At 41.3% G+C, this 25,933-nt stretch overlaps 1 protein-coding gene and 1 pseudogene across 1 annotated transcript; both read left to right on the top strand.

The window, feature by feature from the left end:
- Window positions 1–1,648: 1,648 nt before the first annotated feature.
- LOC127799769 (uncharacterized) lies at window positions 1,649–20,705 on the top strand. Its single transcript, XM_052333995.1, has 4 exons — window positions 1,649–1,766; window positions 2,213–2,302; window positions 11,004–11,088; window positions 19,363–20,705. The coding sequence occupies exons 1-4, from the start codon at window positions 1,649–1,651 to the stop codon at window positions 19,448–19,450; spliced, it is 381 nt and encodes a 126-aa protein (XP_052189955.1). The 3' UTR covers window positions 19,451–20,705.
- LOC127799770 (uncharacterized) overlaps window positions 20,704–25,933 on the top strand; it is a 61,881-nt pseudogene continuing 56,651 nt past the window's right edge.

Raw genomic sequence — 25,933 nt, forward strand, 5'->3', positions numbered from 1 at the left:
GAGGCTTAGCATTGTTAAGAGTCTGTACTCTAATCAATTTTAAGAATAACAACTAATCAATCAAATTAAATTAGCAAAATCAATTAAAAGAACAAACCTTGGTCTAAGTTAACATCCACCATCAGAATCTTACATCTGATCATCGATACAAATATATATCAATTCACACTCTAAGTATTCACTGTTAGAATTATTTTCTTATCTCTCCTTAGGCATAGTTAATTAGAAAACAAGCGATTTAATCAACCCTAACTATTAAATAACCCAAGAAAAGCGCTAAAGGTTTAATCTAATAGCAGCCTTATGAGTTAGAGAGATCAATGAAACTAAACAACACAAGGACAAGCGGTTGCATTTAATTTAGTCGAGCATTCTTCCTAAGATCTAATAATTTCTAACGCATCAAATCATTAAATCTTAGTTGCATCACAAATTAGAGGGATCAAACAATTACATATTTGATATCTAACTTAGCAGTAGATTGCAATGAATAATAAACTAGTAGGCCTCCTAGTAATTAAATGAAACAATCATGAAGATAGATACAGAAGAACATACGATATTTAAAGCATAAATTGAATGATAAAAACAAATTAAATCTCACAGCTTTATTGATTCTGAGGCTTCCATTTCCTTAAACCAAGTATAAAAACTTAGCCACACATGGCCATGGATTAAAACTCAAAAGAAAATAATGAAAATAAAAGATAAAAGAGAACTTCTGTGCGCCTCCTATGCGACGTTCCTGCGCGCCTGTGTAATACTTGGTATTACATGGTATTGAAAATAAATAAATTTTAGATTAGTTTGAAAGGATCCCGGGTGGCCCGGGAAGCCCAAGGGTAAATTTCGAGAAATTAATTAATAAAATTGCCGAATTGGCAGCTGGGAGTGCCTTGGGACTTGGATGTCCAGGGAAGAAAGCAAGGGATTGGTGAGCGTCTCGAGATGAGAATAATGACGTCGGAAATGGTCCAACCGGGAATAATTTTCAGAATAATTTTGGTATAAGTCCGAATGGGGGCCAGTCCCAAATGGTTGCAGGGGACCTCCCGGAAGCTGAGGGGACCCTAGGGGTTGTTCGATTTTCTGTCTAAGGCAACCCTTAAGTATTTTTAGGTCGAATAAAGGTCCCGTGCAGGCGCAAAGATGAGGTCGGTATTCCCGAGTAGCGGTCGGTTATTAATTTTGATAAATCGAGATTTGGTATAGCTTGGTGGTATAATTTAAAGTCTTGGGAGGGTCCAAGAGCAATTTTAGAAAATCCCTAAGTGTAATTATTAAATTCCTTAAGTGGGATTAATGTGAAATTGGGGGAAATAATATAATTTATGTATTATATATATGTGTATATATGTGTGTGCCACGAGAGGAAACTTCCTTGAAGCTTCTTAGGAGTTTGCCTCTGCTATTTAAAAATCAGAGAGGATTAAATGTGTAATGGTGTATATATATATAAGTATACACGTGAGCTTGGAGGGCAAGCTAGATACAGTGCTTGGCCATTAAGAAATCTGATTTTCTCCTCTCATTTGAGTCTTGGCCGAGAGAAGAGGAATGGCAATGAGAGAGAGCAGGGCTGAGGCATCGAGATCGGCCGAGAGAGATCGAGCAATTGAGAGAGAGATCACGAGAATGTAAGAGAGCGATGCGTAAGAGATTAAGAGGTGGGGGTCGCTCGGCCATGGCAGCAGCTGCCATGGCCGATGATGAAGCAGCGGCGGCGATGGAGAGGAAGCAGCAAGGCCCGGTGGCGCATGGTGGAGGTTGAAGTCGGCAGCGGTTAGTTGCGGCGATTGCAGGGGCATCTACTGGTTGCGCAAGAAGGCTGCTCGTGGCTGCCATGGCCGATTTTGGAAGCTTGTAGCAGCGGCTGAGGCGCACGGGTAGCTGGTGCGGTGCGGCCAGCAATGGCTTGGAGGCGAGAAGCTGATGGTGAGGGCGAGCAAGTGGCAGCAGCAGCCGGCGTGCGCAACCAAGTTGTTGTGTACGGGTGCTTGGGAAGAAAGAAGAAGAAGGTGAATAGCAGCCACGCGCGCTGGAGAAGAAGGACAGGGGAGAAGAATGGAAAAAGACAATAAAAAGAAAAAGAAAATAAAAGAAAAGAAAAAAATTGGAAATTCTGAAAAAAGGGGAAAAATAGGAGAAAAATTCTAGAAAAATCCAGAAAAGTTCTAGAAATTATTTCGAGACTCGTGGAGCATATTGGAAGCTCGAGAATGGGATTTTGAGCGCAAGTGGCAGCTCTCGAGGCGATGCCGATGTGGGCGGTTGGCCGATTTTCGTTTCCAAATTGTCCGAGGTAAATTAATATTTCTTCCCAAATTATTTACATTAAGCGAGTTAATGTAGAACAATTAATTATTGGATTAAACCCTGTGTTGGGGTTATTTGAAATCTTGTTGATGGATGATTTTGGCGATGTGCGGCGTAGTTGAGGGCATTGGTTAAATGCCGGATGTTAATGGAGTTGGGGTTTTGTGTGTTTTGCATCTAGGTTTGACCGGGGAGGCGGTGATCCTAGAGGAACTAGAGGTTCGGGTTGGAATTCGGGCCGAGGCAGAGATAAGGCTTCGAGCCAGGTAAGGGATAGCCCCATGTGGAGGTGGCTTTGCAAGTCGGTAAATACGTTTGATAATGTTTTTATGTTGCATTGGCATGTAGTGGTTATATCTTGTGTGATGCAAGCTCTAGTGGACCTGTGGCCATGAGGAGGACTAGTGGTGGGGGCTGATAGGTTGATGCCTGAAACCTTAGTGGGTTATGAGGATCTGTGAGCCTAGCCTCATTTGCATGCATTGGCATACATAAACATCGTTATATTCATATTTACATGCATTGCACCCTTACTGAGTCTTTATGACTCATGAGGTTTTACCTCATGTGTAGATGATGCAAGTCGAGATGCAAGCAGGGATGGTGCCGGGAGGCTGTTGTGGCAATTAGCCTTGTTGCCTGAGATGTGTTGTTGTGTATTCCCCTGTAATTTTTATATGTATTCATGTAATTGAATGTAAGCGATATTGAGCACTAGATGTATTTAATTGTTGAAATCATCGTAGTGTGATAAATGATTGTGAGATTGTTCGTGGTATATGGCTTAGTTAGAGAAGCCGAGTTTCGGACCGAGTAACCACAGCGAGGTATGTTCTCATAAATCCCCAATACTCAGCGATGTGGTTGTTATGCTAGCTTTGTGCCTGGGTCACCTTTGGCTTGCGATGAGGCGAGCTGGAGAGAGGTGAAGCTCGCTCGGGTTTTGGGTCCCGGTCCACTGAGTTTTCTTATTTGAGTTGGGACCGATTTTCGAGTGGAGCGAAGGGAAGAACGAAGCCTAGTTCCCACCTAGGGCGTTTCCTGTTGAAACATAGTCCAACCCTTCAGTTATGGTTCAATGGGTGAGTAATCTGGTCGATTATTTACCGGTGGCGCCCGTAAGTGGGAGCGGGTCGTTACAGTTTGGTATCAGAGCATGGCTAGCTATATAAGTGAGGAAGGCTAGCGTGCTTGGGTGTTAAGTATGGTCGGTTAAGTGATTTATGTGAGCGACTACCGGAGTTTTGGATTAGAGGATGTCTGGCATGACGTGAATGCAAGTCGAAATGTCGTAACTGTTGAGTTAGGGTCGAGAACAATTGATTTGAAATTTTGAGATTTCAATGTAAGGTTGGTCCGATAACCTTGAAAGTTAGACATGTGGACCGAGGACCCTAAGGGATTGGGTCAAGTCATTGAGGCTTACAATGGTATGTTTGGATATTCCTGTTCTTGGGATGAGAAAATACCCTAGATTGAGATGATATACCTGTAAGGGGTATACAAGTCGAGTAAGAGGGACCAGAAACTTGAGTGTGGGTGTTGGTGTCAAGAAAACTCGAATGTGGCATTTCGGGGATATGAAGTGTTTTAAGGATGGGAACTCCTTGGGATTGAAGTGTTGAGGCTCGTGTGGGGACACGAAGCTGAAGCATGACTAATCCGAGAGGGGATTAGTAGAGCGTCCTTATGCCAGGGATTCGTCGAGCATGTTCGAGGGAATAGAGTTGTCCCTTGGAAGTGGTGCAGCAAGGCTTGAGCGCTTGAGATAGAGTGAGCTATAGTGGGAGTTAGCTCGAGACTCAAGGAAATGAGTCGTCAACTGGTTATGTGATGAGCTCCTAGGAGTAAGGTTGCCTGTAGTGAGGCTCTATGGGGAGTGTGCATGTAATGCATTTGTATGTCATGGCTAGTGAAGGCATGACGTAAGTAGAATCAGGAAGGACCCCGAGGGGAGTTGGGTGTGAGTTATGCACAAGAGATGCATACGGTGCCATGTGATTGTATCGCTATGGCGATCCTGGAGGGGATGTGCCTAGGGTATGAGTGGACCCTAGTAGGTTTCATGATGAGATAAGGTCTATCCTTGGGAATGATAGGCGTGTGGCAAGTGGACCCCAGTGGGTGTTTGCATGAGATGAAAGTCCCAAGAGAGTCGAGCTGGAATCTAGGGGAATCCAGATTGGGGTTAAGAAGTTGAGCATGCGTTGATAAGCGTGTGAGAGCCATTGGGTTAGAAGTCCTAGTTGTGAAGGGCCAACGGACCGTTCATGTGATTGGTGGATGAGGGGTCAATCAAAACTCTCATTAGAACGCTTGGGGTCTGGTGGGACTCCTAAGGTCGGGAGATGAGAGGTGAATAGACCCTCATTATGATGCTTGGGGTCGTGATGACGCCTAAGGTCTTGAGACCCTTGATGGGAGACGAGGAGGTCACCCAATGAAGGGTATGAACGGGTGTGTGGGCCTAGGGCGATGAGTTGTGGCAACAGAACATCCATAGGCTATGCACACAATGGAAATGCCAACTTCGGATGCCTAGTAGGGCAGAGGCATGGTGAGCAATGTGAAGGCCTCGAATTTTATATTCCAAGTCATGGGAGCCTGAGAGAGGCCTGTTGGAAAGCCAAGCTGGGCGTCGTGACTAAATGCACTGTGGGTATGCAAGGAGAGACGAGGGGTCTCGATTTACCTGGAAGGTAATGGTAGGTGCTCTATGGTTATGGGTACCGGGGCTTGAGGTATGATCTCGTGGGGTAAGATCATGAGGCCTCAAGAGGAAAAGTGGTTTGAGAGTCTCGTAAGCGGTAAGAGATGTAGAGTCTGGAAGAGCGAGGCTCATGGTATGAGCTTGAGGTTATCAAGGCAAGGATAACCAAGTAAGATGGCTTTGGTAAGATTGTGGTGGAACCATCGTAGTTCGGGAAGGCTTTCAGTAGCTTTGATGCTATGGGTACAAGGCTCGATGTGACGAATTTGATGCTATGGACCGTGTGGCAGAGGACTAATGAGTTGGCTCGTGTTGAGGGAAAATGACCCATGGGCCTGAGCAATTTAGTGAACTGTAGGTGACGGTCAGATTCCGAAGAGCTGGAGGAGCACCTTAGGAAATTTGGTCAGGTGAGACCGAGAATCTCCTGTAAAGGATATGACATCTAGAGTAGCCCTAAGGAGGAAATGCGTAGCGCGTTAGGGATCTGATAGATTGTTGTCGAGTAGGACGCCTGATAAAAATAGTGGCTGCGAGCGTGGCGAGATAGTCATGCCGGGTTTGATATCAGAGGTGTAACTGGAAGGCTGAAAGTCACATTACGAGATGTGAAACAGATCAGAGTGGGACCTGAGCCATGCTGTTGGAAACTGTTATTGGTCCAGTGTATGGGAGTGACACATGATTGAGTGTTGACTCCTTAAAACACAGGGCAACACAGTGACTATGCAAATGGTCAGGGACTAAAGATCTATGAGATGTTTGAGAAAGAAACCCGGGGAAAAGAAATGGGTCTAGCGTGGGAATAATGCTACGGTTGACGCCTATCAGTGACGGGTCTAATGCTAGGGACCACTGGATGCAGACAGTTAGTCCATAGGAGGGACTGCAGCCCTCTACATGGAGTAACTCGTCTGTAGTGGAGACGATTAGACGCCGAAGACCTGAGGCATGCTGTAGGTTATGCCTGAGCCAGACCTAAAATTCCGTAAGGGTTGAAAAATCATGGTAGTGCCTTCGTTGTCTTGGCAGCAAGAAGGTTGTGAATCGTGGGGGGATGATATCTTGAGGTGTGACAACAAGAGGTGTGGCGATGCTCCTTGTTAAAGGATGCTAACGCAGTTGTGGTTAAATTTAACCGAAAGGATTATGGTAAATTGAGATGATGAACCCTATGTGACCTTGCAGTGATGCAAGAAGAAGGGTTGATTGGTAGAGTCGGTAAATGACTCGAGAATGCTATGTAAGTGCCGTGGAGGGCGAGACTTACGAGTTGGAAACCAACCATGAGATGGGAATATTGAAGCGCGTGAAGTTTCAAGTATAGGGATCTCTAATCCTGCGATGTGAGTTATGGCAGGCTGAACGTGTGGCTGAGGCACGATTTGAAATTCATGAAGGCTCGCAATTGCATGGTCTAGTATTAGTCCTGATGTGTCGATGCGAAAATGAGGAAGTATCCTCATGTAGCACTGGATGGATTTCCAGTTGATGACACAGGATCAGTTGCCAGGTGGTAGCACCTGATGGCAATGATAGGAGCGTGGGGCTCGAGGACTGTGAAGTAAAGCCTTGTTGGGTGTCGTGTATGCCTCTAGTATAAAGGTTCAGCGGGTCCTGGTGGTTAGACCAGGCGAATTTTGAGAAAGAGATCCAAGGGGATAAAAGATGGTTGGTCAAGGCAAAGTTGTGCCGCTTGAAGGAGTGCTACTCCGCAACGAGAGTTATAAATGGTGGAGTTGAAATGTGTCCTGGGTAGAACGTGAGAGGTTCTCCCGAGAAAAGTTGAGCATAGGGCAATAACATGAAATGGACCTCCTAAGGCACTACCACTCTAACAGGATAGATCACTCGGGGAAAACCAGGGTGATGTCAAGTGCCTGAGTAAGGAATGTGAGTCCTACGGCATCGTGTGGAAGTGTGAGTTCCACAGGAGGGACATGGGTGATTTCCAGTGGGTAGAGTTTAAAACGAAGTCATAGTTGATGATTGCAAGTGTAGTGCCTGGAGGAAGGTTGTGTTGGTCGAGCCGGGCGATCCGGCTAAAGCTAATCGAGTTGGTTAGATGGAAGATGAGAGCGAAATTAAGATGTCGCCAGTGGGTGACGAGAGCTCGAAAGAAGAGCTTTTGGGACAAGGTTGGTTCCTAGATATGGTGTTTAGGTGATGAGATCACCAGATAGTTGCGAGTCATACAACTAGAGGGATGCCTTGGAGTGTGGGAAATTGATGAGATTTAACCTCGTGGTTAGGGGTTAATGGGTGTGAAAGAAATCAACTAGTGGAGTCGATTGGCGATCAGCTGAGAATAGCCAGTAGCGACTGAAGGCGCCGTCTGGTGATAACGGCAGCGGCAAGCAGTTGTTGGCCATGGTCGTGTAGTGGCGTGGAAGTAGTCGGCCAGTGGCATAGGTGACTCCTGAGTCGCGGTTGTGGCTAGATGTGGCGCTAAGCGATGGCAAGAGATCGTTTAGCTGATGATGATGGCGTTAAAGCTAATGTGGTCGCTCACTGAGTTATGTGAGCTGGTTGTAGCAAAAGTTATAAGAAACCTGGGAGAAGCCAAAGTTTCTCAGGGAATTAGCTAGCTGCTATAAGTATAGCAAAGTGATTTGTGAAAAATGGCCTAAGGGTGGGGTCGTGTTTGTTGCGATGACCAATGAGATTCAGGGAGCAGCGAGTCTTTTGAGATGACGTGGTGGTGTCATCGTCGCTATCAGAGAATTCATTACTGTCATGGTGTTGTCCTTGCCCAGTAGAACAAAGGGAACCATTATGTATGGTTTAAATCAGGTGTTTATCGCAAATTGAGAACGAACCTGATTTTGGGATTGCCGAAAAGTTCCGTGCTTCAAGAGTAAGAGGCTTTGTTGAGAAATGTGAGATTTGAAAAGTCCCAATGAAATTGAAGCTGGGCGAGTAAATTTGGCTAGAAGATCGCTACTAAAGTGAGGGTGTAACCATGTTGGCTTGTTGTGGTGCGAACCAAAGGCACGAGTCATCCCACAAGTGCGATGCAATAAGTGTTTGTGCAGATGGTAATAAGCCAATCACTTATGCCACGCACGGTGGGTGATGACGAGCGTCGATTAATGGTTCGCGACTTTAAGCGAAATGGTAGGACCCTTGACTCACGGTAGGGTTTAATAGCCAAGGTAAGGCCTAGCATGGGGCATGATTGTGAAGGCTGAAATGAGGTGAAGATCTGAAAGGGATTGCTCAATAAAGAGTCCCCTGGTATGGGTATGAGACCCCTACTAGCGTGTGAAATCGGCTAGTAAGAAAGGCCTAAGTGTCTCTGTGTGCTTAATGTGAAGAACTCCCGGTTGGGAGAAGGTTGTGGCCCGAGCATGGTTGAGCTCGAGGTGAGATTGTAATGGTGCATGCATCGCCAAGCTCGAGGTGAACTCGGGCAGTGCACGTATGGATTGAAATGTGTAATTACCTGACATGGTGTTAGGTATATCGATTTTGCGTAATCGTATCGATAAATGAGGGTCGACTGGTCAAAGTAGAAGACCATGTATGAAATGGTCGAAGTTGGCAGGGTGGGCTAAATGGGTGCTTCCCATGTAGTGCTAGCGTGATAAGTTGATCGGTAATGAGTGATTGCCATGAGGATCAACTCAAGCTATGCATGTGTATGATTAATGACGGTATGCCATGATAAATGGGTGTCTGAGTGTCTTGTGGGCACTAAAAGAAACATTGCGGCTGATGAACAGTGCTAAGACGTTGCTGGTTGGACCAGCGTAAAATCGTAGCCATGTGTGATTGGCAGTGGGAAACGTTGCCGTGTGTGATCGGCGTAAAATCGTGGTAGACTGATCAGTAATGCAATGTTAGTGAGAGTTGTTTCGGTTGATGCGAAAAAGGGGAAATGGGAAGTAAACCTGCAAAGCGATGCTTCGAGGCAGAGAAAATCCATCTGGTGATGGACATCGTTGCAGTAAGCATGACCAGCGACCAGTGGTGCGGTTTGGCGAGAGGCCAAAGCGGTGTTTGGTTGATAAATGTCCTCGAGAAGTGGAGGACCAAATGCTTAAGTGAAGCCTTGAGGTGGGAATAACCTGAGGTAAAAGTTGAGAAGTGGTTCGGCTACGAGATTCTCAAGCAGGGGATTCGGAGAGTAGCCGGAGAACGTGATTATCTTGGGTAAGAGATTAAGGCAAAGTGAATTTCGAGGACGAAATTATTTAAGGAGGGTGGAATGTAATACCTGGTATTACATGGTATTGAAAATAAATAAATTTTGGATTAGTTTGAAAGGATCCCGGGTGGCCCGGGAAGCCCAAGGGTAAATTTTGAGAAATTAATTAATAAAATTGCCGAATTGGCAGCTGGGAGTGCCTCGGGACTTGGATGTCCAGGGAAGAAGGCAAGGGATTGGTGAGCGTCTCGAGATGAGAATAATGACGCTGGAAGTGGTCCAACCGGGAATAATTTTCGAAATAATTTCGGTATAAGTCCGAATGGGGGCTAGTCCCAAATGGTTGCAGGGGACCTCCCGGAAGCTGAGGGGACCCTAGGGGTTGTTCGGTTTTCTGTCTAAGGCAACCCTTAAGTGTTTTCGGGTCGAATAAAGGTCCCGTGCAGGTGCAGGGATGAGGTCGGTATTCCCGAGTAGCGGTCGGTTATTAATTTTGATAAATCGAGATTTGGTGTAGCTTGGTGGTATAATTTAAAGTCTTGGGAGGGTCCAAGAGCAATTTTAGAAAATCCCTAAGTGTAATTATTAAATTCCTTAAGTGGGATTAATGTGAAATTGGGGGCAATAATATAATTTATGTATTATATATATGTGTATATATGTGTGTGCCACGAGAGGAAACTTCCTTGAAGCTTCCTAGGAGTTTGCCTCTGCTATTTAAAAATCAGAGAGGATTAAATGTGTAATGGTGTATATATATAAGTATACACGTGAGCTTGGAGGGCAAGCTAGATACAGTGCTTGGCCATTAAGAAATCTGATTTTCTCCTCTCATTTGAGTCTTGGCCGAGAGAAGAGAAATGGCAATGAGAGAGAGCAGGGCCGAGGCATCGAGATCGGCCGAGAGAGATCGAGCAATTGAGAGAGAGATCACGAGAATGTAAGAGAGCGATGCGTAAGAGATTAAGAGGTGGGGGTCGCTCGGCCATGGCAGCAGCTGCCATAGCCGATGATGAAGCAGCGGCGGTGATGCAGAGGAGGCGAGCTAGGCGGTGATGGAGAGGAAGCAGCAAGGCCCGGTGGCGCACGGTGGAGGTTGAAGTCGGCAGCGGTTAGTTGCGGCGATTGCAGGGGCAGCTACTGGTTGCGCAAGAAGGCTGCTCGTGGCTGCCATGGCCGATTTTGGAAGCTTGTAGCAGCGGCTGAGGCGCGCGGGTAGCTGGTGCGGTGCGGCCAGCAATGGCTTGGAGGCGAGAAGCTGATGGTGAGGGCGAGCAAGTGGCAGCAGCAGCCGGCATGCGCAACCAAGTTGCTGTGCGTGGGTGCTTGGGAAGAAAGAAGAAGAAGGTGAATAGTAGCCGCGCGCGCTGAAGAAGAAGGACAGGGAAGAAGAATGGAAAAAGAAAATAAAAAGAAAAAGAAAATAAAAGAAAAGAAAAAAAATGGAAATTCTGAAAAAAAAGGGAAAAATAGGAGAAAAATTCCAGAAAAATCCAGAAAAGTTCTAGAAATTATTTCGAGACTCGTGGAGCATACTAGAAGCTCGAGAATGGGATTTTGAGCGCAAGTGGCAGCTCTCGAGGCGATGCCGATGTGGGCGGTTGGCCGATTTTCGTTTCCAAATTGTCCGAGGTAAATTAATATTTCTTCCCAAATTATTTACATTAAGCGAGTTAATGTAGAACAATTAATTATTGGATTAAACCCTGTGTTGGGGTTATTTGAAATCTTGTTGATGGATGATTTTGGCGATGTGCGGCGTAGTTGAGGGCATTGGTTAAATGCCGGATGTTAATGGAGTTGGGGTTTTGTGTGTTTTGCATCTAGGTTTGACCGGGGAGGCGGTGATCCTAGAGGAACTAGAGGTTCGGGTTGGAATTCGGGCCGAGGCAAAGATGAGGCTTCGAGCCAGGTAAGGGATAGCCCCATGTGGAGGTGGCTTTGCAAGTCGGTAAATACGTTTGATAATGTTTTTATGTTGCATTGGCATGTAGTGGTTATATCTTGTGTGATGCAAGCTCTAGTGGACCTGTGGCCATGAGGAGGACTAGTGGTGGGGGTTGATAGGTTGATGCCTCAAACCTTAGTGGGTTGTGAGGATGTGTGAGCGTAGCCTCATTTGCATGCATTGGCATACATAAACATCGTTATATTCATATTTACATGCATTGCACCCTTACTGAGTCTTTATGACTCATGAGGTTTTACCTCATGTGTAGATGATGCAAGTCGAGATGCAAGCAGGGATGGTGCCGGGAGGCTGTTGTGGCAATTAGCCTTGTTGCCTGAGATGTGTTGTTGTGTATTCCCCTATAATTTTTATATGTATTCATGTAATTGAATGTAAGCGATATTGAGCACTAGATGTATTTAATTGTTGAAATCATCGTAGTGTGATAAATGATTGTGAGATTGTTCGTGGTATATGGCTTAGTTAGAGAAGCCGAGTTTCGGACCGAGTAACCACAGCGAGGTATGTTCTCATAAACCCCCAATACTCAGCGATGTGGTTGTTATGCTAGCTTTGTGCCTGGGTCACCTTTGGCTTGCGATGAGGCGAGCTGGAGAGAGGTGAAGCTCGCTCGGGTTTTGGGTCACGGTCCGTTGAGTTTTCTTATTTGAGTTGGGACCGATTTCCGAGTGGAGCGAAGGGAAGAACGAAGCCTAGTTCCCACCTAGGGCGTTTCCTGTTGAAACATAGTCCAACCCTTCAGTTATGGTTCAATGGGTGAGTAATCTGGTCGATTATTTACCGGTGGCGCCTGTAAGTGGGAGCGGGTCGTTACAGCCTGCTTGCTACCTCTGTTCAATCTCCCCTCCTTTTCTAAAAGCCTTCGTGATAATATATAATAGCATATGTGCAGAACCCTAGCTCTAATTGCTCCATGGGCCCCACATCAATTGCAATTGGACTTCAAGTGCACGCAACTTTTTTTTGGGCCTTCAATTTCCTTCTTCCGATTAACCTTTCCATTTTATAATATAATTAATATGTGGACCCCCAATTTCTCCATGACATGTTTAGTTCCTTCTTGGACTTTAAGTTCTCATGGATGTTGCTTTTCAATTAGGCCTTCATAATTAATATATAAAGCATGTGCATGACCCATTCTTCATTAATTTCTCTTCCAATTGTGCAATTACAACAACTTTAACCCCGATTTTAACCTTTATTCAGCTAGAATATCTCAAAAATCTAAATATGAAAGTTTTAGATCTTTGTCTTTTCGTTCCATAGCAACTTGAATAATCTCAATCAAAGCTCGGATAAAAGAGTTATGCCCAGATTACGGAGCAATGCCGAAACTATCTAGAATAGCATAATTAACTCCATTTTTCATTTAATGCCTCATTTTGCCTCCTAAATCAAAATATAAGAATAATGAGTACATTTAGACACCAAATGAATATAAAAGACTAAACATTAAGGGAGTAAAATATGGCATTTTACATTCTCATCAATCCCAATATTAGTTGTAAGCTAGCAAGTGTGCTCATACAACCATGAAGTCAACTTATTGCGTGGTAACTTGGGGATGGTCTCATAGGGTGATGGGAAACTATACTGACCCCACTACTAGGACTGCTTCTCCAATAAAGCTATAAAGAATGGATGAAACGACTCTCAATTGGTCATGCACAATGCACATCTTCTCAAAACAATTCCAATAAAGAAGATTGATTGAACTTTTGCTGTCCACCAGAATTCGCTTGATTGGGTGCTTAGCAATCACATCCATGATCATTATGGGGAATCATTTTATCACCCTACTCTTTCGGGGTGAAATTGATCAGATCTTCCTCTTCCTCAATCTGTGCAAGGCCTGGTGAGCATAGGTTTTTCATGTTGTCGAGGAATCACCTGCCAAGTTCTCACCTCCAAAAATGACATAGATCATTTCCACCATGGGCTCATTGTCGTCCCTTTCATGGGCCAGGGCTATCTCATTTCATCTTTGGTTTCTTTCTCCCTTATCTTTCCTGGGATGTAGATTATTCCTTCTCTTCGATTGTCTTGCCTAGGACGAGGAGGCCCCATGTGATTCCCCTAGCATGGCTCTTATCTCCTACCAGATTATAGTTTGGGTTTATCAAGCAAACACCTATCCAACTTCCCCTGTCTGATCAACTTCTCAATCCGGTTGCGCAACTCTCAACACTGTTTAATAGCATGCCCCGGGCATCATGGAATTTGCAAAAGGCCTCCATATTCCTGCCCAAGGGCTGGCTCGAGCAGGGAGGAAAACTGATCAATCTGATGTGCGCTATAGATGAGAGTAAGGAAGCCCTTGGCTAGTTGAGGGCAGTGAAATTACATAATAGTATTTTCCTTTGTCTCACTCTTTTCTTAACCTCGTATAATCCCAAAATCTCCATCTACACCACAAACTAGTCTGCTCAGGCATACATTTCTATCATTGAGGTTGGCTGGGTGAATGCCAAGAACTCCCTAAGCGGAGTAAAGGTGGTCCCATGAAGTAACGCGGATACTGCCAGGCTAACTGAGAGATCTTTCACTTCTTAGGCAACACTTCGAAAATGGTCTACATACTACTTTAGTGGCTCATTTAGCTTTTATTGTAGACTTATTAGATACATAACATTCTTCTTTTTCGAGATGTGAGTGACAAATACTTCCAAGAACACTTTCTTTAATTGCTCAAAAGAACCAATGTGGCGAGCGAGTAACTCAGTGAACCACTGCTAAGCTTACCTAGTAAGGGAGAAGGGGAAGGCTTGGCACTGGGTAACCTTATTCCATCCGTGCAATACAACTACAACCACAAAATGCTTCACATGTTGCTTTGGATCTTTCCTTCTAAAATACACTGGCAGCTGAGGTAATTTGAATCCTGGTTGTACTGGCTATCACAAGAGTTCATCAGATAAAGGGAATCCTTTTGAGGGTGCCTCCTTAGGGGCGGTCATCACCTCCTCGATGATTCGCTTCACATCTCCAGCCTTAAGTAACTCCAGTTGGGCATCTTCTTTCTGAGGAGAAGGTATGTAGAGGGCTTTGGACGAGGTACTTTTACAGTTTCTTCGTACATGGGCGATCTCCTCGACCGTCAGCCACATTTAGCTTGAGAGTTTGTTTGACCCAGGGCCTAATTGTTTGGCCGAGACATTTCCATTCACGCCCTATGTTGGGTTACCCTTTGACAGCCAGCGTAAGAAGGTTGCCTCCCTCCTTCCATGACCAAGGGTCCCATGTAGGGCAGTTGGATATAAAGCATCATCTCGTGTAGCAAGGAGATGATCCCCTACATCTTCTGTGCATTCTCTTCATTGCTTCTTTAAAGTTCGTCATTTATTCATTTCAGCATCTTGTAGTTCTATTTGAGCTGCTCATAATCCATTAGAATGATTGTAGGTAGAGCTACCCCATAGAGGCCAAGATGGCATGAAATAGCCATTGGGTTACTCCTCGGAATCGAAGATTACCCAATAGAATTATGCTTTTAGATTATCAGCACTACTAGTGGAATAGGGCATCATTGCCTTGTGACATGCCCCATAAGTTTAGCAAGGTGCACTTCTCCTTGCTTAGACGATCCCTACCCCCCCATTCCGGCAATCAAGTTTTCCCCAAGATAAGGAACATCTCTCGAATGGACTTCTTCATTCATGTTGTCTTTTAAAGGTCGAGGCACTTGGGGGTGGATCTAGCTGGATCGTGTGACGCCCCAGCCCTACTACCGAGTGTCATCGTAACCCAAGGTTACATTAAGACGTCCTATTTCGAAGATCGGCTATGCCCTAATAGCAGGGGAATAAAATAATATGGGTGCCCTAAGTAGGGTCCATGCTTCACCGCCTCCAACCATCAAGAACTCAAGGTCTAAGATTCATAAACAGTGGAAGGACACTCGAGTCTTGTATCTGACATGTGCCCTATTAAACAAAATAATTGCAAGCCACTTGACCAGCATCCTTATCATGGATTGTTACCCTCATCATCTGCCTAGTCGCTGACATACACCGTCTTTCCCTTACTGGACCCCAAGCCATCTATGTGATTAGTGGGAATGAAAGAGGTGAGTCTTGGGACTCAATAAAGGTAATATGCAATGCAGTAAATTAATAAGCATGACATCATAGATAAATGTGAAGTGTCGCATGCATGCAAAACTGTCCACCTCACCTATCTTAGGCTCTTGGTGGCCCCTAATGGTTCCTTTTAAGACCCTATCTTGAGACTTCCATAGTCAAAAATCCACTACCCCTGATATAAACGTATAGCAATGGTACCAAAACCCAAGATGGGGTGAATTGGGATAATTTAATAAAATTGATTTTACTTGATAACATCTTGATCGACAATGATGTTTAAAGAAATGAAAATGATAATTAATGAGCAATGCTTAAGGAAAATACGGAAATAAAAAACAACCACAAGAGACAATGATTTATAGTGGTTCGGCTTTCCAATCCTAGTCCACTACCTTAGCTTCCCTCCAAGAATTTTGAAATCAATCCACTAAAAACCACCTACTTAAGCCAAGTAGGTCCTCTAGTCCGCGACTAGGAAGATTACAAGCCTCTCACTCAAATGGGCCCTCTAGCTTACATTAGGTAAAAATAAGAGAACAATTAAGAGAAGCTAAGAGTGAATACTCTTAGTTACAAGTTCTCTCTACAAACAACTTGAGACTTTAAATAAATGAAATCGATTAAGTATAAAGCCTCAATACAATAGTAAATGAGAGAACAAAAAATTAAAGTGCGATTGAAGGATGTGATGCATGGTCGTTGAGCAATTAATAGTCCAAGAAAAAGAATCACATTCAATGCTCTTCAATACCATATATATAGTTGTTGGTGGATACTTTTAAAAATCAAACCATTGGAGTGGTTGGGCGAGCACTAAATGTGCCAAAAACTAGCCATTATAATTTTATGTACAACAAACTGTTAACAAATTAAGAAGGTTAGTCGACAAATATAACATAAAAACAAAGGCTTAGTCGACAAATGCTGATAAACTGTCGACAGATGCCTTTAGAAGCATACTGTCTATCGACAGTTGCTTGCCAAACAGTCAACAATTTCATGAAAAAAAACATAGTATGCTCTCTATCTATCAACAGTTGACTAGAGGACTATCGACAATCTCAAGCAATTTTCTTTAAAACTATCGACCAATAGGCTAGAGCACTCCTCAAGATAATTTCTATAAACAACGAATGACTATATCTTGTAAATTCAATGTCCAAAAGCAATAATTTCAACAAATCACATATACTTTGGATTTTATCCTGATATTAATAAACTGAAAGATTTAATCCCAAAAACATTTATTAGATTTGTAACTATACATATATATATTTTGATAAATTATTTTGATACTTTTAGAATAACTTGCTTGGAATATTTTCATCATCAAAACCATAATCAATCATAAGAGTAAAAACATTGATCTCTAAGCCCCATGCCCAGGCATTTCCTCAACATCTTACGCAAGCCATGACAAAAATAATTTATACGCAGAGCATATTAAACCCTTACCGATTCAGGATTAATCGTCTACTCTTGTTAAGCCATTGAGTGTACTGATACCATGTCTTGATAGCCTCTTTGAAAATATTTCTCCATAACATCGGAATCACAGATATTATTTCCATTCCTTTAACATAAATTATCACAAATTAATATAGCAAGGCACACGAGTAATTCCATTAAATACTGCTAAATAAATCTTAATTACAGATCACCCATGGCGATAATAAAGGTCAATATTTCCTATATTCTAATGAATTATATCCCTATTTTGGCTTTATATTTATGCTTAAAGTAAATAATTATTCGTATTACATATTATTTCAGGATAAAGCAAGGAAGTTGGCTTCTACAATTAATTAGGGGCATAATCGAAAACATTGGATTACCCATTTTTTATTGCTCAAATTCAAAGGCCAATTATATAGTCTAGAGGATGTTTCAAGTGCACTTGGCCCAACTATCAAATGGAATCCAACCAGAGGCCCAAGACCAATCAAAGGCCCAACAAAGCCCAATTTGTAGAAGACTTTTCTTTGTTTTGTATTTTTTTATAAGTGATTTACCACATAAAGTCTTTTGTATTCTTATGAGTAGTCCACCACCTAAAGTCTTTGGTATTTTTTGTCTTTTACCTAATTTTCTTCCATTAGTTAGGTGAATGTTTTGTGAGTATTAGATATAATTATGTTTAGTTGAATAATTGTGTGGTTTGTATTGCATCTTGTGGGTTATAAATAGCTCACTTGGGTGCATTTGTGAAGGAGGTGGTTATTACTTGAATCAAAGTTTAGTTTTGTTCTTAAAGTTTCTCTTAGAGAATTACTCTTATTCTCTCTCTTGTTTTCTCTCGTAATCTTACTTCATTCCTTTCTTCTTTTAAATTCTTATGTCATTTATTGTTACTTTATTATCCACCGCCTAAATGGCCGGTTAATTTCTGCCTTTAAATTTCTGCAATTTTAATTCTTGTCTTTTAATTATCCACCGCCTAAATGGCCGGTTAGTTTATGCTATCTTAATTCTTGTCATTTAAATTTTGTTATTTAAATTACACCATTTAAATTCTTGTTAATTAACTTTTAAATAGAAATGAGTAGCTAAATCTAATCTTAGGTTAAGGCAATGACAGTGTCCAACGCCAATGATTCCCAAAGAAAACTACGCTTTAAATGAGTAACATTAATTTAAATTTTAGTATGAGTGTGTTTTAATTATTGAAAAATCACTAGATTTGGATTGGAGCGTAAGCCTAACTTAGAGCTTTCATATCACGCATGGGAGTTACTAGAACTGGAAACGCTATCATACCCAAATCTGGATGATTAATTTAATTGTTTTGTATATTAATTGTAATTGGATTTATGGTAGTTGCTTAAATTAGAATCTCACATATCATGTATAGGGATTGCTTAAACTATAACTATCATCATCTCTAATTACATTTAGTAACAAACCCTCATATCTGAAATTAAATTAATGTTACTAACTTTGTTTGCTAAAATTTGGGAATCAACGGGTTGGTACTGAAATTGTCTTAACTCAAGTGCTATCCAATTTTATATCCTCACATTAAGCATTTATTTCAACTTCTACCTTGCTTTATTTTCTAGTATCTGTTATCTAAAACAATAACAATAATAACATATCCAACCTTTATCCCACTATGTGGGGTCGGCTACATGAATTCTAGACTTCCATGTATTTCTATCTTTTGTCATATCTTCATTGAGATCCATACACTTCATATCAAACTTTAATGTCTCCCTCAAAGTCTTCTTAGGTTTGCCTCTACCTCTTTTTTTGATTAATTGTTCCATTTCATCAACTCTCCTCACAGGAGTGTCTCTTGGTCTCCTTCTCACATGACCAAACCATCTTAGTTTAGTCTCTCTCATCTTCTCCTCTATTGGCACTACTCCTATCTTATTACGACTAACTTCATTTCTAATTTTATCTTTTCTTGTATGGCCACACATCCATCTTAACATCCTCATCTCCGCTACACTCATCTTTTGCTCATGTTGGTATTTGACTGCCCAACATTCTGAGCCGCACAACAAAACTGGTCTTATAGCTGTCCTATAGAATTTTCCTTTCAATTTTAATGGGATTTTATCATCACATAGCACCCCCGATGCATTTCTCCATTTTAGCCAACCTGCCTTAATTCTATGTGTGACATCCTCGTGAATTTCTCCATCTTTTTGAATCACTGATCCCAAATATCGAAAATGGTATTTTCTTTGTAAGATTTGGTCTTCCAATTTTATTATAACATCCTCCACTCTTGCATTCTTACTAAATTTACATTCCATATATTCTATTTTCTTTTTGCTTAATTTAAATCCCTTAGATTCTAAATTGTTTCTCCATAACTCAAGCTTAGTGTTCACTCCTTCTTTTGTTTCATCCACCAACACTATATTTGTTATCTAAAAATCATAAAAAAAAATCTTGTTACCAATCCATTTAAATGTGTGTGTGTGTGTGTGTGTGACATTCTTTTTCTTTTACCATAAATAAATCTCTCAGTGGACGACCTGGACTCATCCAGAAAGTATAAATTTAAATTTGGACTACAATTGCACTCGTACACTGACGAGTATAAACCTCTCACCTAAATAAACAAAAAATATATATATATAAAATTTTTATTGTGTTTTGTTTTGTGTTTTAATTGCAGGGTGAGAGTGCAGCCAAATTTTGGCGCCGTTGCCGGGGAGATTGAGGCAAAAACAAAAAGAAAAAAAATAAGAATAAGCATCTCCTGATAAATTCGGTAACTCTGTTTCTTCTTTTTTTTTCTTTTTACTTTATTTTTGTTTGTATATGGTGTATGATACTTAGGTCAGGTAAAACTACAGAATATCAATCACCCATGTCTCAACACAACGAGAACATGCATCTTACACACAACATGTCTGCACGTGGTAGTGATCACGGTGACCCTGACCCCATTGATCAAGAGATGATCAGACCCCTTAAGGAGTATCTTCATCCTCCTAGGCAGACAACCCCTTCATGCATTATTCTTCCCATCAACCATCATAGGTTTAACTTTAAACCTGGCATAATCCAATTGTTGCCAACTTTTCATGGTATGGATTCTGAAAATCCATATACTCATATGAAAGAATTTGAGGAAGTATGTAGCACTTGCATGGACCATACAACAAATGAGGATGTCATAAGATTAAAACTCTTTCCATTCTCACTGAAAGATAAGGCAAAAATGTGGTTAGGCACTCTCCCACCTAGATCTATAGGAACTTGGAGAGAAATGCAAGAAACTTTCTTAAAAAAATATTTCCCTACCAACAGAACTGCTACTCTTCAAAGACAAATCATGAATTTTGCCTGTAAACCAAATGAGAATTTGGCTCAAGCGTGGGAAAGGTTTAAAGACCTTCTTCACACTTGTCCGCACCATGCTTTTGAGCAATGGAGAGTGGTCAGTTTCTTTTATGATTCACTCACTCCCCAATTGAAAATGCTAGTTTCTACAATGTGCAATGGAGAATTCTATGAGAAGACTCCAGAAGAAGCTTTTCACTTCTTTGACACATTGGCTGAGAATACAAGGAACTGGGAAGTTGGTCCAACATCTGCTCTTGATTCAAGAGAAAATCCACAACCTAGAGGGAGATACCAACTGAGTGAGAGTGACGATTTAAATGCAAGACTAACTGCTTTAACAAAGAAAGTTGAAAACATGCAACCCAAAAAGGTGCAATCCGTTAATCAAGTGGAAGTAAAGTGTGTTGTGTGTGATGCAACAGATCATTCAACTGAAGAATGTCCTACCATACCTGCTTTCAAGGAGGTATTGTATGGGCAGACTAATAACAATCATTCACACAACTTTGAGGGGAGACAAAATCAAAATCAAAGTGGAGCCTATTATGGGAATAATCAGAACTACAATTCATATCATCCCAATAATAGAAATCACCCTAATTTTTCTTGGAGAAATGATTCTGGAAATCATTCTCAACCTCACTTCCCTGCACAATAACACACTTTCCAACAGAATCAAGGTTCTTCATCCAATACTTACCAACCTCCTCATAGGAGATCTTTGGAAGATACCTTGCACCAGTTCATCCAAAGTCAAATAGGCATTAATAATCAAGTTGCCAAAACTCAAAAGCAAACTAACAAAGGCACGGAAGACATTAGGAGCCAGTTGACCAAGCTAATACAAACATTGAGTGTGAGAGAACCCAGAAGGTTTCCATCCCAAACTAATCCTAACCCAATTAAGCAAACCAACCAGGTAGAAGCTTCAAATAGTGAAACCAACACTCATGAACAAGTGCAAGCGATGACTGCCCTAAGAAGTGGAAGATTAATTGAAAAACCAACTGATCCTAGGATAAACCAACCTGCTGCTGAAGAGGAAGAACAAAAAGATCATGAATCCACCGTGGAAAAAAATGAAAAAAAATGAGAAAAATGAAAAACAAAAAAAAAGATGGGAAAGAAATTCAATACAGGCCCAAACTACCTTTTCCACAAAGGTTGAATCATTTGAAAAAAGAGCAACAAAATACAAATATATATGAAGTGTTTAAGCAAGTGAGAATCAACATCCCGTTGTTGGATGCAATCAAACAAACACCTTCATATGCAAAATTTTTGAAAGATCTGTGCACTGTCAAAAGAAGAACAAATGTGCATGAAAAGGCTTTCCTGACTGAACAAGTCAGTGCCATTCTCCAATTGAAAGCTCCTCCCAAATACAAGGACCCAGGTTGTCCAACCATTACTTGTATCATAGAAAGTCAAAAGGTTGATCAGGCACTCTTGGATTTAGGAGCTAGTGTCAATTTGTTGCCATACAGTGTGTATCAACAATTGGGATTAAGTGAACTCAAACCCACTAGAGTGACCCTTCAGCTGGCTGATCGATCAGTCAAAGTTCCACGAGGAATTGTGGAGGATGTTCTGGTACAAATCGATAAGTTCTACTTTCCGGTGGACTTTATCGTTTTGGACACCCAGCCGCATCAGGAGCCTCAACCTCCTGTTCCAGTCATCTTAGGTCGACCATTCCTTGCCATCATCAACTGTAGGAATGGTGTGTTAAAGCTATCTTTTGAGAACATGACTGTAGAAATGAATATCTTCAGGGTAGCCAAACATCAGGACACTGAGAGTGAAGTGGAGGAGGTAGACTTGATCCAAACACTTACCGATGATTATTTTGAAGAGGTCATGAGAAGACCCAAAGAAGGAAATCAAGATCTTGAGGAAATAAGAGAAGTGGAAGTCATAGGCAAAGAAAGTGAGAAGCCTAAATGGATGCCTAGTTTAGAGCCATTAAGGAACTTAGACAGTAAGCTCACAGCTTCTGATAGCCATCAGTCCACGCCTGAGAGAAAGCCGTTGCCCAGTGATTTGAAGTATATCTTTCTAGGAGAAGGGGAAGCATTCCCAGTGGTGATCTCTTCTAGTTTGACACCTCAGCAAGAGCAACAACTGATAGAAGTTCTAAAAACACACAGGAAGTCATTAGGATGGACCATTTCAAATTTGCAAGGTATTAGCCATTTGATCTGTACTCATAAGATATTCTTGGAAGGAGCAAAACTAGTTAGGCAAATGCAAATGAGATTAAATCCCAATATGAAAGAAGTTGTCAGAAAAGAAGTGCTTAAGTTATTAGATGCTGGAATAATTTACCTAATCTCTGATTCTAAGTGGGTAAGTCTAACACAGGTAGTACCAAAAAAGTCCGGAGTCACTGTTGTAAAAAATGAGAACAATGAACTGATTCCCACGCACATCCAGACAGGATGGCGTATGTGCATTGATTATAGAAAGCTCAATTCTGTGACAAGGAAAGATCATTTTCCTTTACCTTTCTTGGATCAAGTTCTAGAGAGAATAGGAGGCCAAGCCTACTATTATTTCTTAGATGGGTACTCAGGGTACAATCAGATAGAAATTGCACTAGAAGATCAAGAGAAGACTACTTTCACATGTCCATTTGGGACATTTGCATACAGGCGCATGCCATTTGGGTTATGCAATGCTCCAGCCACCTTTCAAATGTGTATGATGAGCATTTTTAGTGAAATGGTTGAGCAGATTGTTGAAGTATTCATGGATGACTTTTCTGTTTATGGAAGTAACTTTGAGGCATATTTGGAGAATCTGAAAAAGGTTTTAGCAAGATGTGAGGAAACAAATCTGATACTCAACTGGGAAAAGTGTCACTTCATGGTGAAACAGGGCATAGTCTTGGGGCATATTGTTTCATCTAGGGGGATGGAGGTAGACAGGTCAAAAATTGAAACCATTCAAAAACTCCCCACCCCTAGGAATGTGAAAGAAATTAGAATTTTTTTAGGACATGCAGGGTTTTATAGGAGATTCATTGCTTCCTTTAGCACCATAACAAGGCCCTTGTGCCATTTGTTGTCCCAGGATGTTCTGTTTGAATGGACTCCTGCTTGTCAAAATGCTTTTGATAAATTGAAAGATGCACTCATTTCAACACCTATCATTCAGTCCCCTGATTGGTCCCTCCCATTTGAACTTATGTGCGATGCTAGTGATTACGCGGTAGGAGCTGTGTTAGGGCAGAGGAAGGATAAGAAACCTCATGTGATATACTATGCTAGCAAAACTCTTAATGAGGCACAAAAGAATTATACAACTACAGAGAAAAGTTACTAGCAATTGTCTTTGCCCTAGAAAAGTTTCGATCTTACCTCGTAGGGTCACTAGTGATCATTTTTACTGATCACGCTGCTCTGAAGTATCTGTTCACAAAGCAAAATGCAAAACCCCATCTCCTCCGATGGATCTTACTCCTACAAGAATTCAACATTGAAATTGGAGACAAGAAGGGAGTAGAGAATGTCGTGGCTGATCATTTGTCAAGGATTCCAGGTCAAGATCTCACACAATTTGATGAACCAATCCATGACAATTTCCTTGATGAGCAACTGTTTGAAGTGAATGCTATTCATGCATCATCTATTGTCCCTTGGTATGCCGACATTGCGAACTACCTAGCAACTGGTCTGATCCCAAACCATTGGAGTAAGCTAGATAGGCATAAATTCTTAAGAAAAGTCATAACCTTTTTTTGGGATAAGCCCTACCTCTTCAAGTATTGTCCTGACCAAATCATCCGTAGATGCATACCCGATCATGAGCAACAAAGTGTCATTAATTTCTGTCATACTCTTGCATGTGGAGGCCATTTTTCTGTTAAGAAAACAGTTGCAAAAATTTTTCAGAGTGGATTTTATTGGCCGACACTATTCTAGGATGTGTACAAATTCTGTTCAAGTTGCGATTCATGTCAAAGGTTAGGAAGCCTATCAAGGAGAAACATGATGCCATTACATCCGATCCAAGTGTTAGAAGTTTTTGACTGTTGGGGTATGGATTTTATGGGCCCATTTGTCAATTCATTTGGTCATGAATACATCTTACTTGCTGTCGACTATGTGTCCAAATGGGTCGAAGCAATCCCGGCTAGAACAAATGACCATAGGACTGTTGTGAAATTTTTGAAAGAAAACATATTCAGTTGATTTGGGATACCACGAGCAATCATTAGTGATGGGGGTTCCCATTTTTGTAATAAAGTTATGGCAGGATTAATGAAGAAATATGGTGTACTGCCTAAGGTTGCAACACCATACCATCTCCAAACTAATGGTCAAGCCGAGCTAGCCAATAGGGAGACTAAGCGCATATTGGAAAAGACTGTTGCTGCTAATCATAAGGATTGGTCCTTAAGACTAGTAGACGCTTTTTGGGCATACAAGATAGCTTACAAAACAATTTTAGGAATGTCTCCCTATAGGTTAGTATACAGTAAATCTTGTCATCTACCAGTGGAAATTGAGCATAGAGCATATTGGGAAATTCAAAATATTAACAAGAGTCTAACTGAAGTAGGCCTATTTAGGAAGCTCCAATTGAATGAGCTTGAGGAAATTCGGAACGAGGCATTTGAAAATGCACGATTGGCCAAGGTTCGCATGAAAGAGTTACATGATCGGCATATCAATCGAAAAAGCTTTCAGGTAGGGTAACAAGTACTCTTGTATGATTCTCGATTGCATCTATTTTCAGGAAAATTGAAGTCTCAATGAGTCGGTCCCTTTGTAATCAAGTCTATCTCAGAATATGTGGTCTTTGAGATAGAAAATCCGGAGTCAGGACAACTTCTTACAGTCAATGGTCATAGGTTGAAACCATACCAGGGTAATGTTGAGGAGAATCAAGGTGTTGTGGATTTAGATGATCCACCATCATCTGATGAGTAAGGGACGTTTCATGTTGTTTGGGAATCTGACGTTAAAAGACCACCTTTCCATTTAGGTTAAATGGATGTTTCTAGATTTGAAAAAAAAAATGTAAATATATATATATATATATAAATTGTTTCTTTTCTGCATTACTTAAATAGTGTTTCTCGGTGTGCAGTCTAAATAAAATTTTTGCATACAAGTTCATGCACTGAAGACTGCCAAGTATGCCTATCTTCTATTCTTTTATTGCCGATTGAGGACAATGCGCAATTCAAGTTGGGGGGTAAGGTGTACTTAAAAATTGATTTATTGGTGTTTGAAATTGATCCATTGTGCAAATAATTTTGTTTGACTCGATAATATTGTCTTGTGTGATATATATATATAATTTTATTAGGCCTCTAAAAAAATAAAAAATAAAAAACCCTAAAAAAAGAAAAATAATAAAAAAATTAAATTAAAAAAATAAAAAAAAATTGAATTGAGAGAGACAGAATTAGCACTGGTGGTAGCCATTTTTCTCGGGCTGTACAATCACATTGTCCTATAAAGAAAGAGGCACACTGCCAAATGTTGAAAAATGAGGCACCGAGCGTTGAAAAAAGAGACGCGCCTGACCCTACAATTATGGCTTGCCTCGAGCCGAGTGTAGAATAGTGATATCCATTGCTCTATAAGAGACTCCATATCTGTATGAGGTAAGCCACACTTCTGCAAGCAAGCTCAGTCTCCTTTCCTTCATGTTGTTCTCCGATTAGGTACTCTCGTTCATTTTGCAAGATTCATAGTTTTTAGTTTTATTTTATTATAGTTGTGTTTTAATAAAAAAAAAAAATGGATCTTCAACTCTCAAAAATTCGCAAGTACTATCCATCTCTCCCAATGAATGATTTGAAAAAACTTTATGCCGCTAGGTGTGAAAGACTTAGAATGTTGATGTATAATAACATCCCTGAAGATATTCGCTAGTTGATC

The sequence above is a fragment of the Diospyros lotus genome, chromosome 4, assembly GCF_014633365.1.
Source record: "Diospyros lotus cultivar Yz01 chromosome 4, ASM1463336v1, whole genome shotgun sequence".
NCBI lineage: Eukaryota > Viridiplantae > Streptophyta > Magnoliopsida > Ericales > Ebenaceae > Diospyros > Diospyros lotus.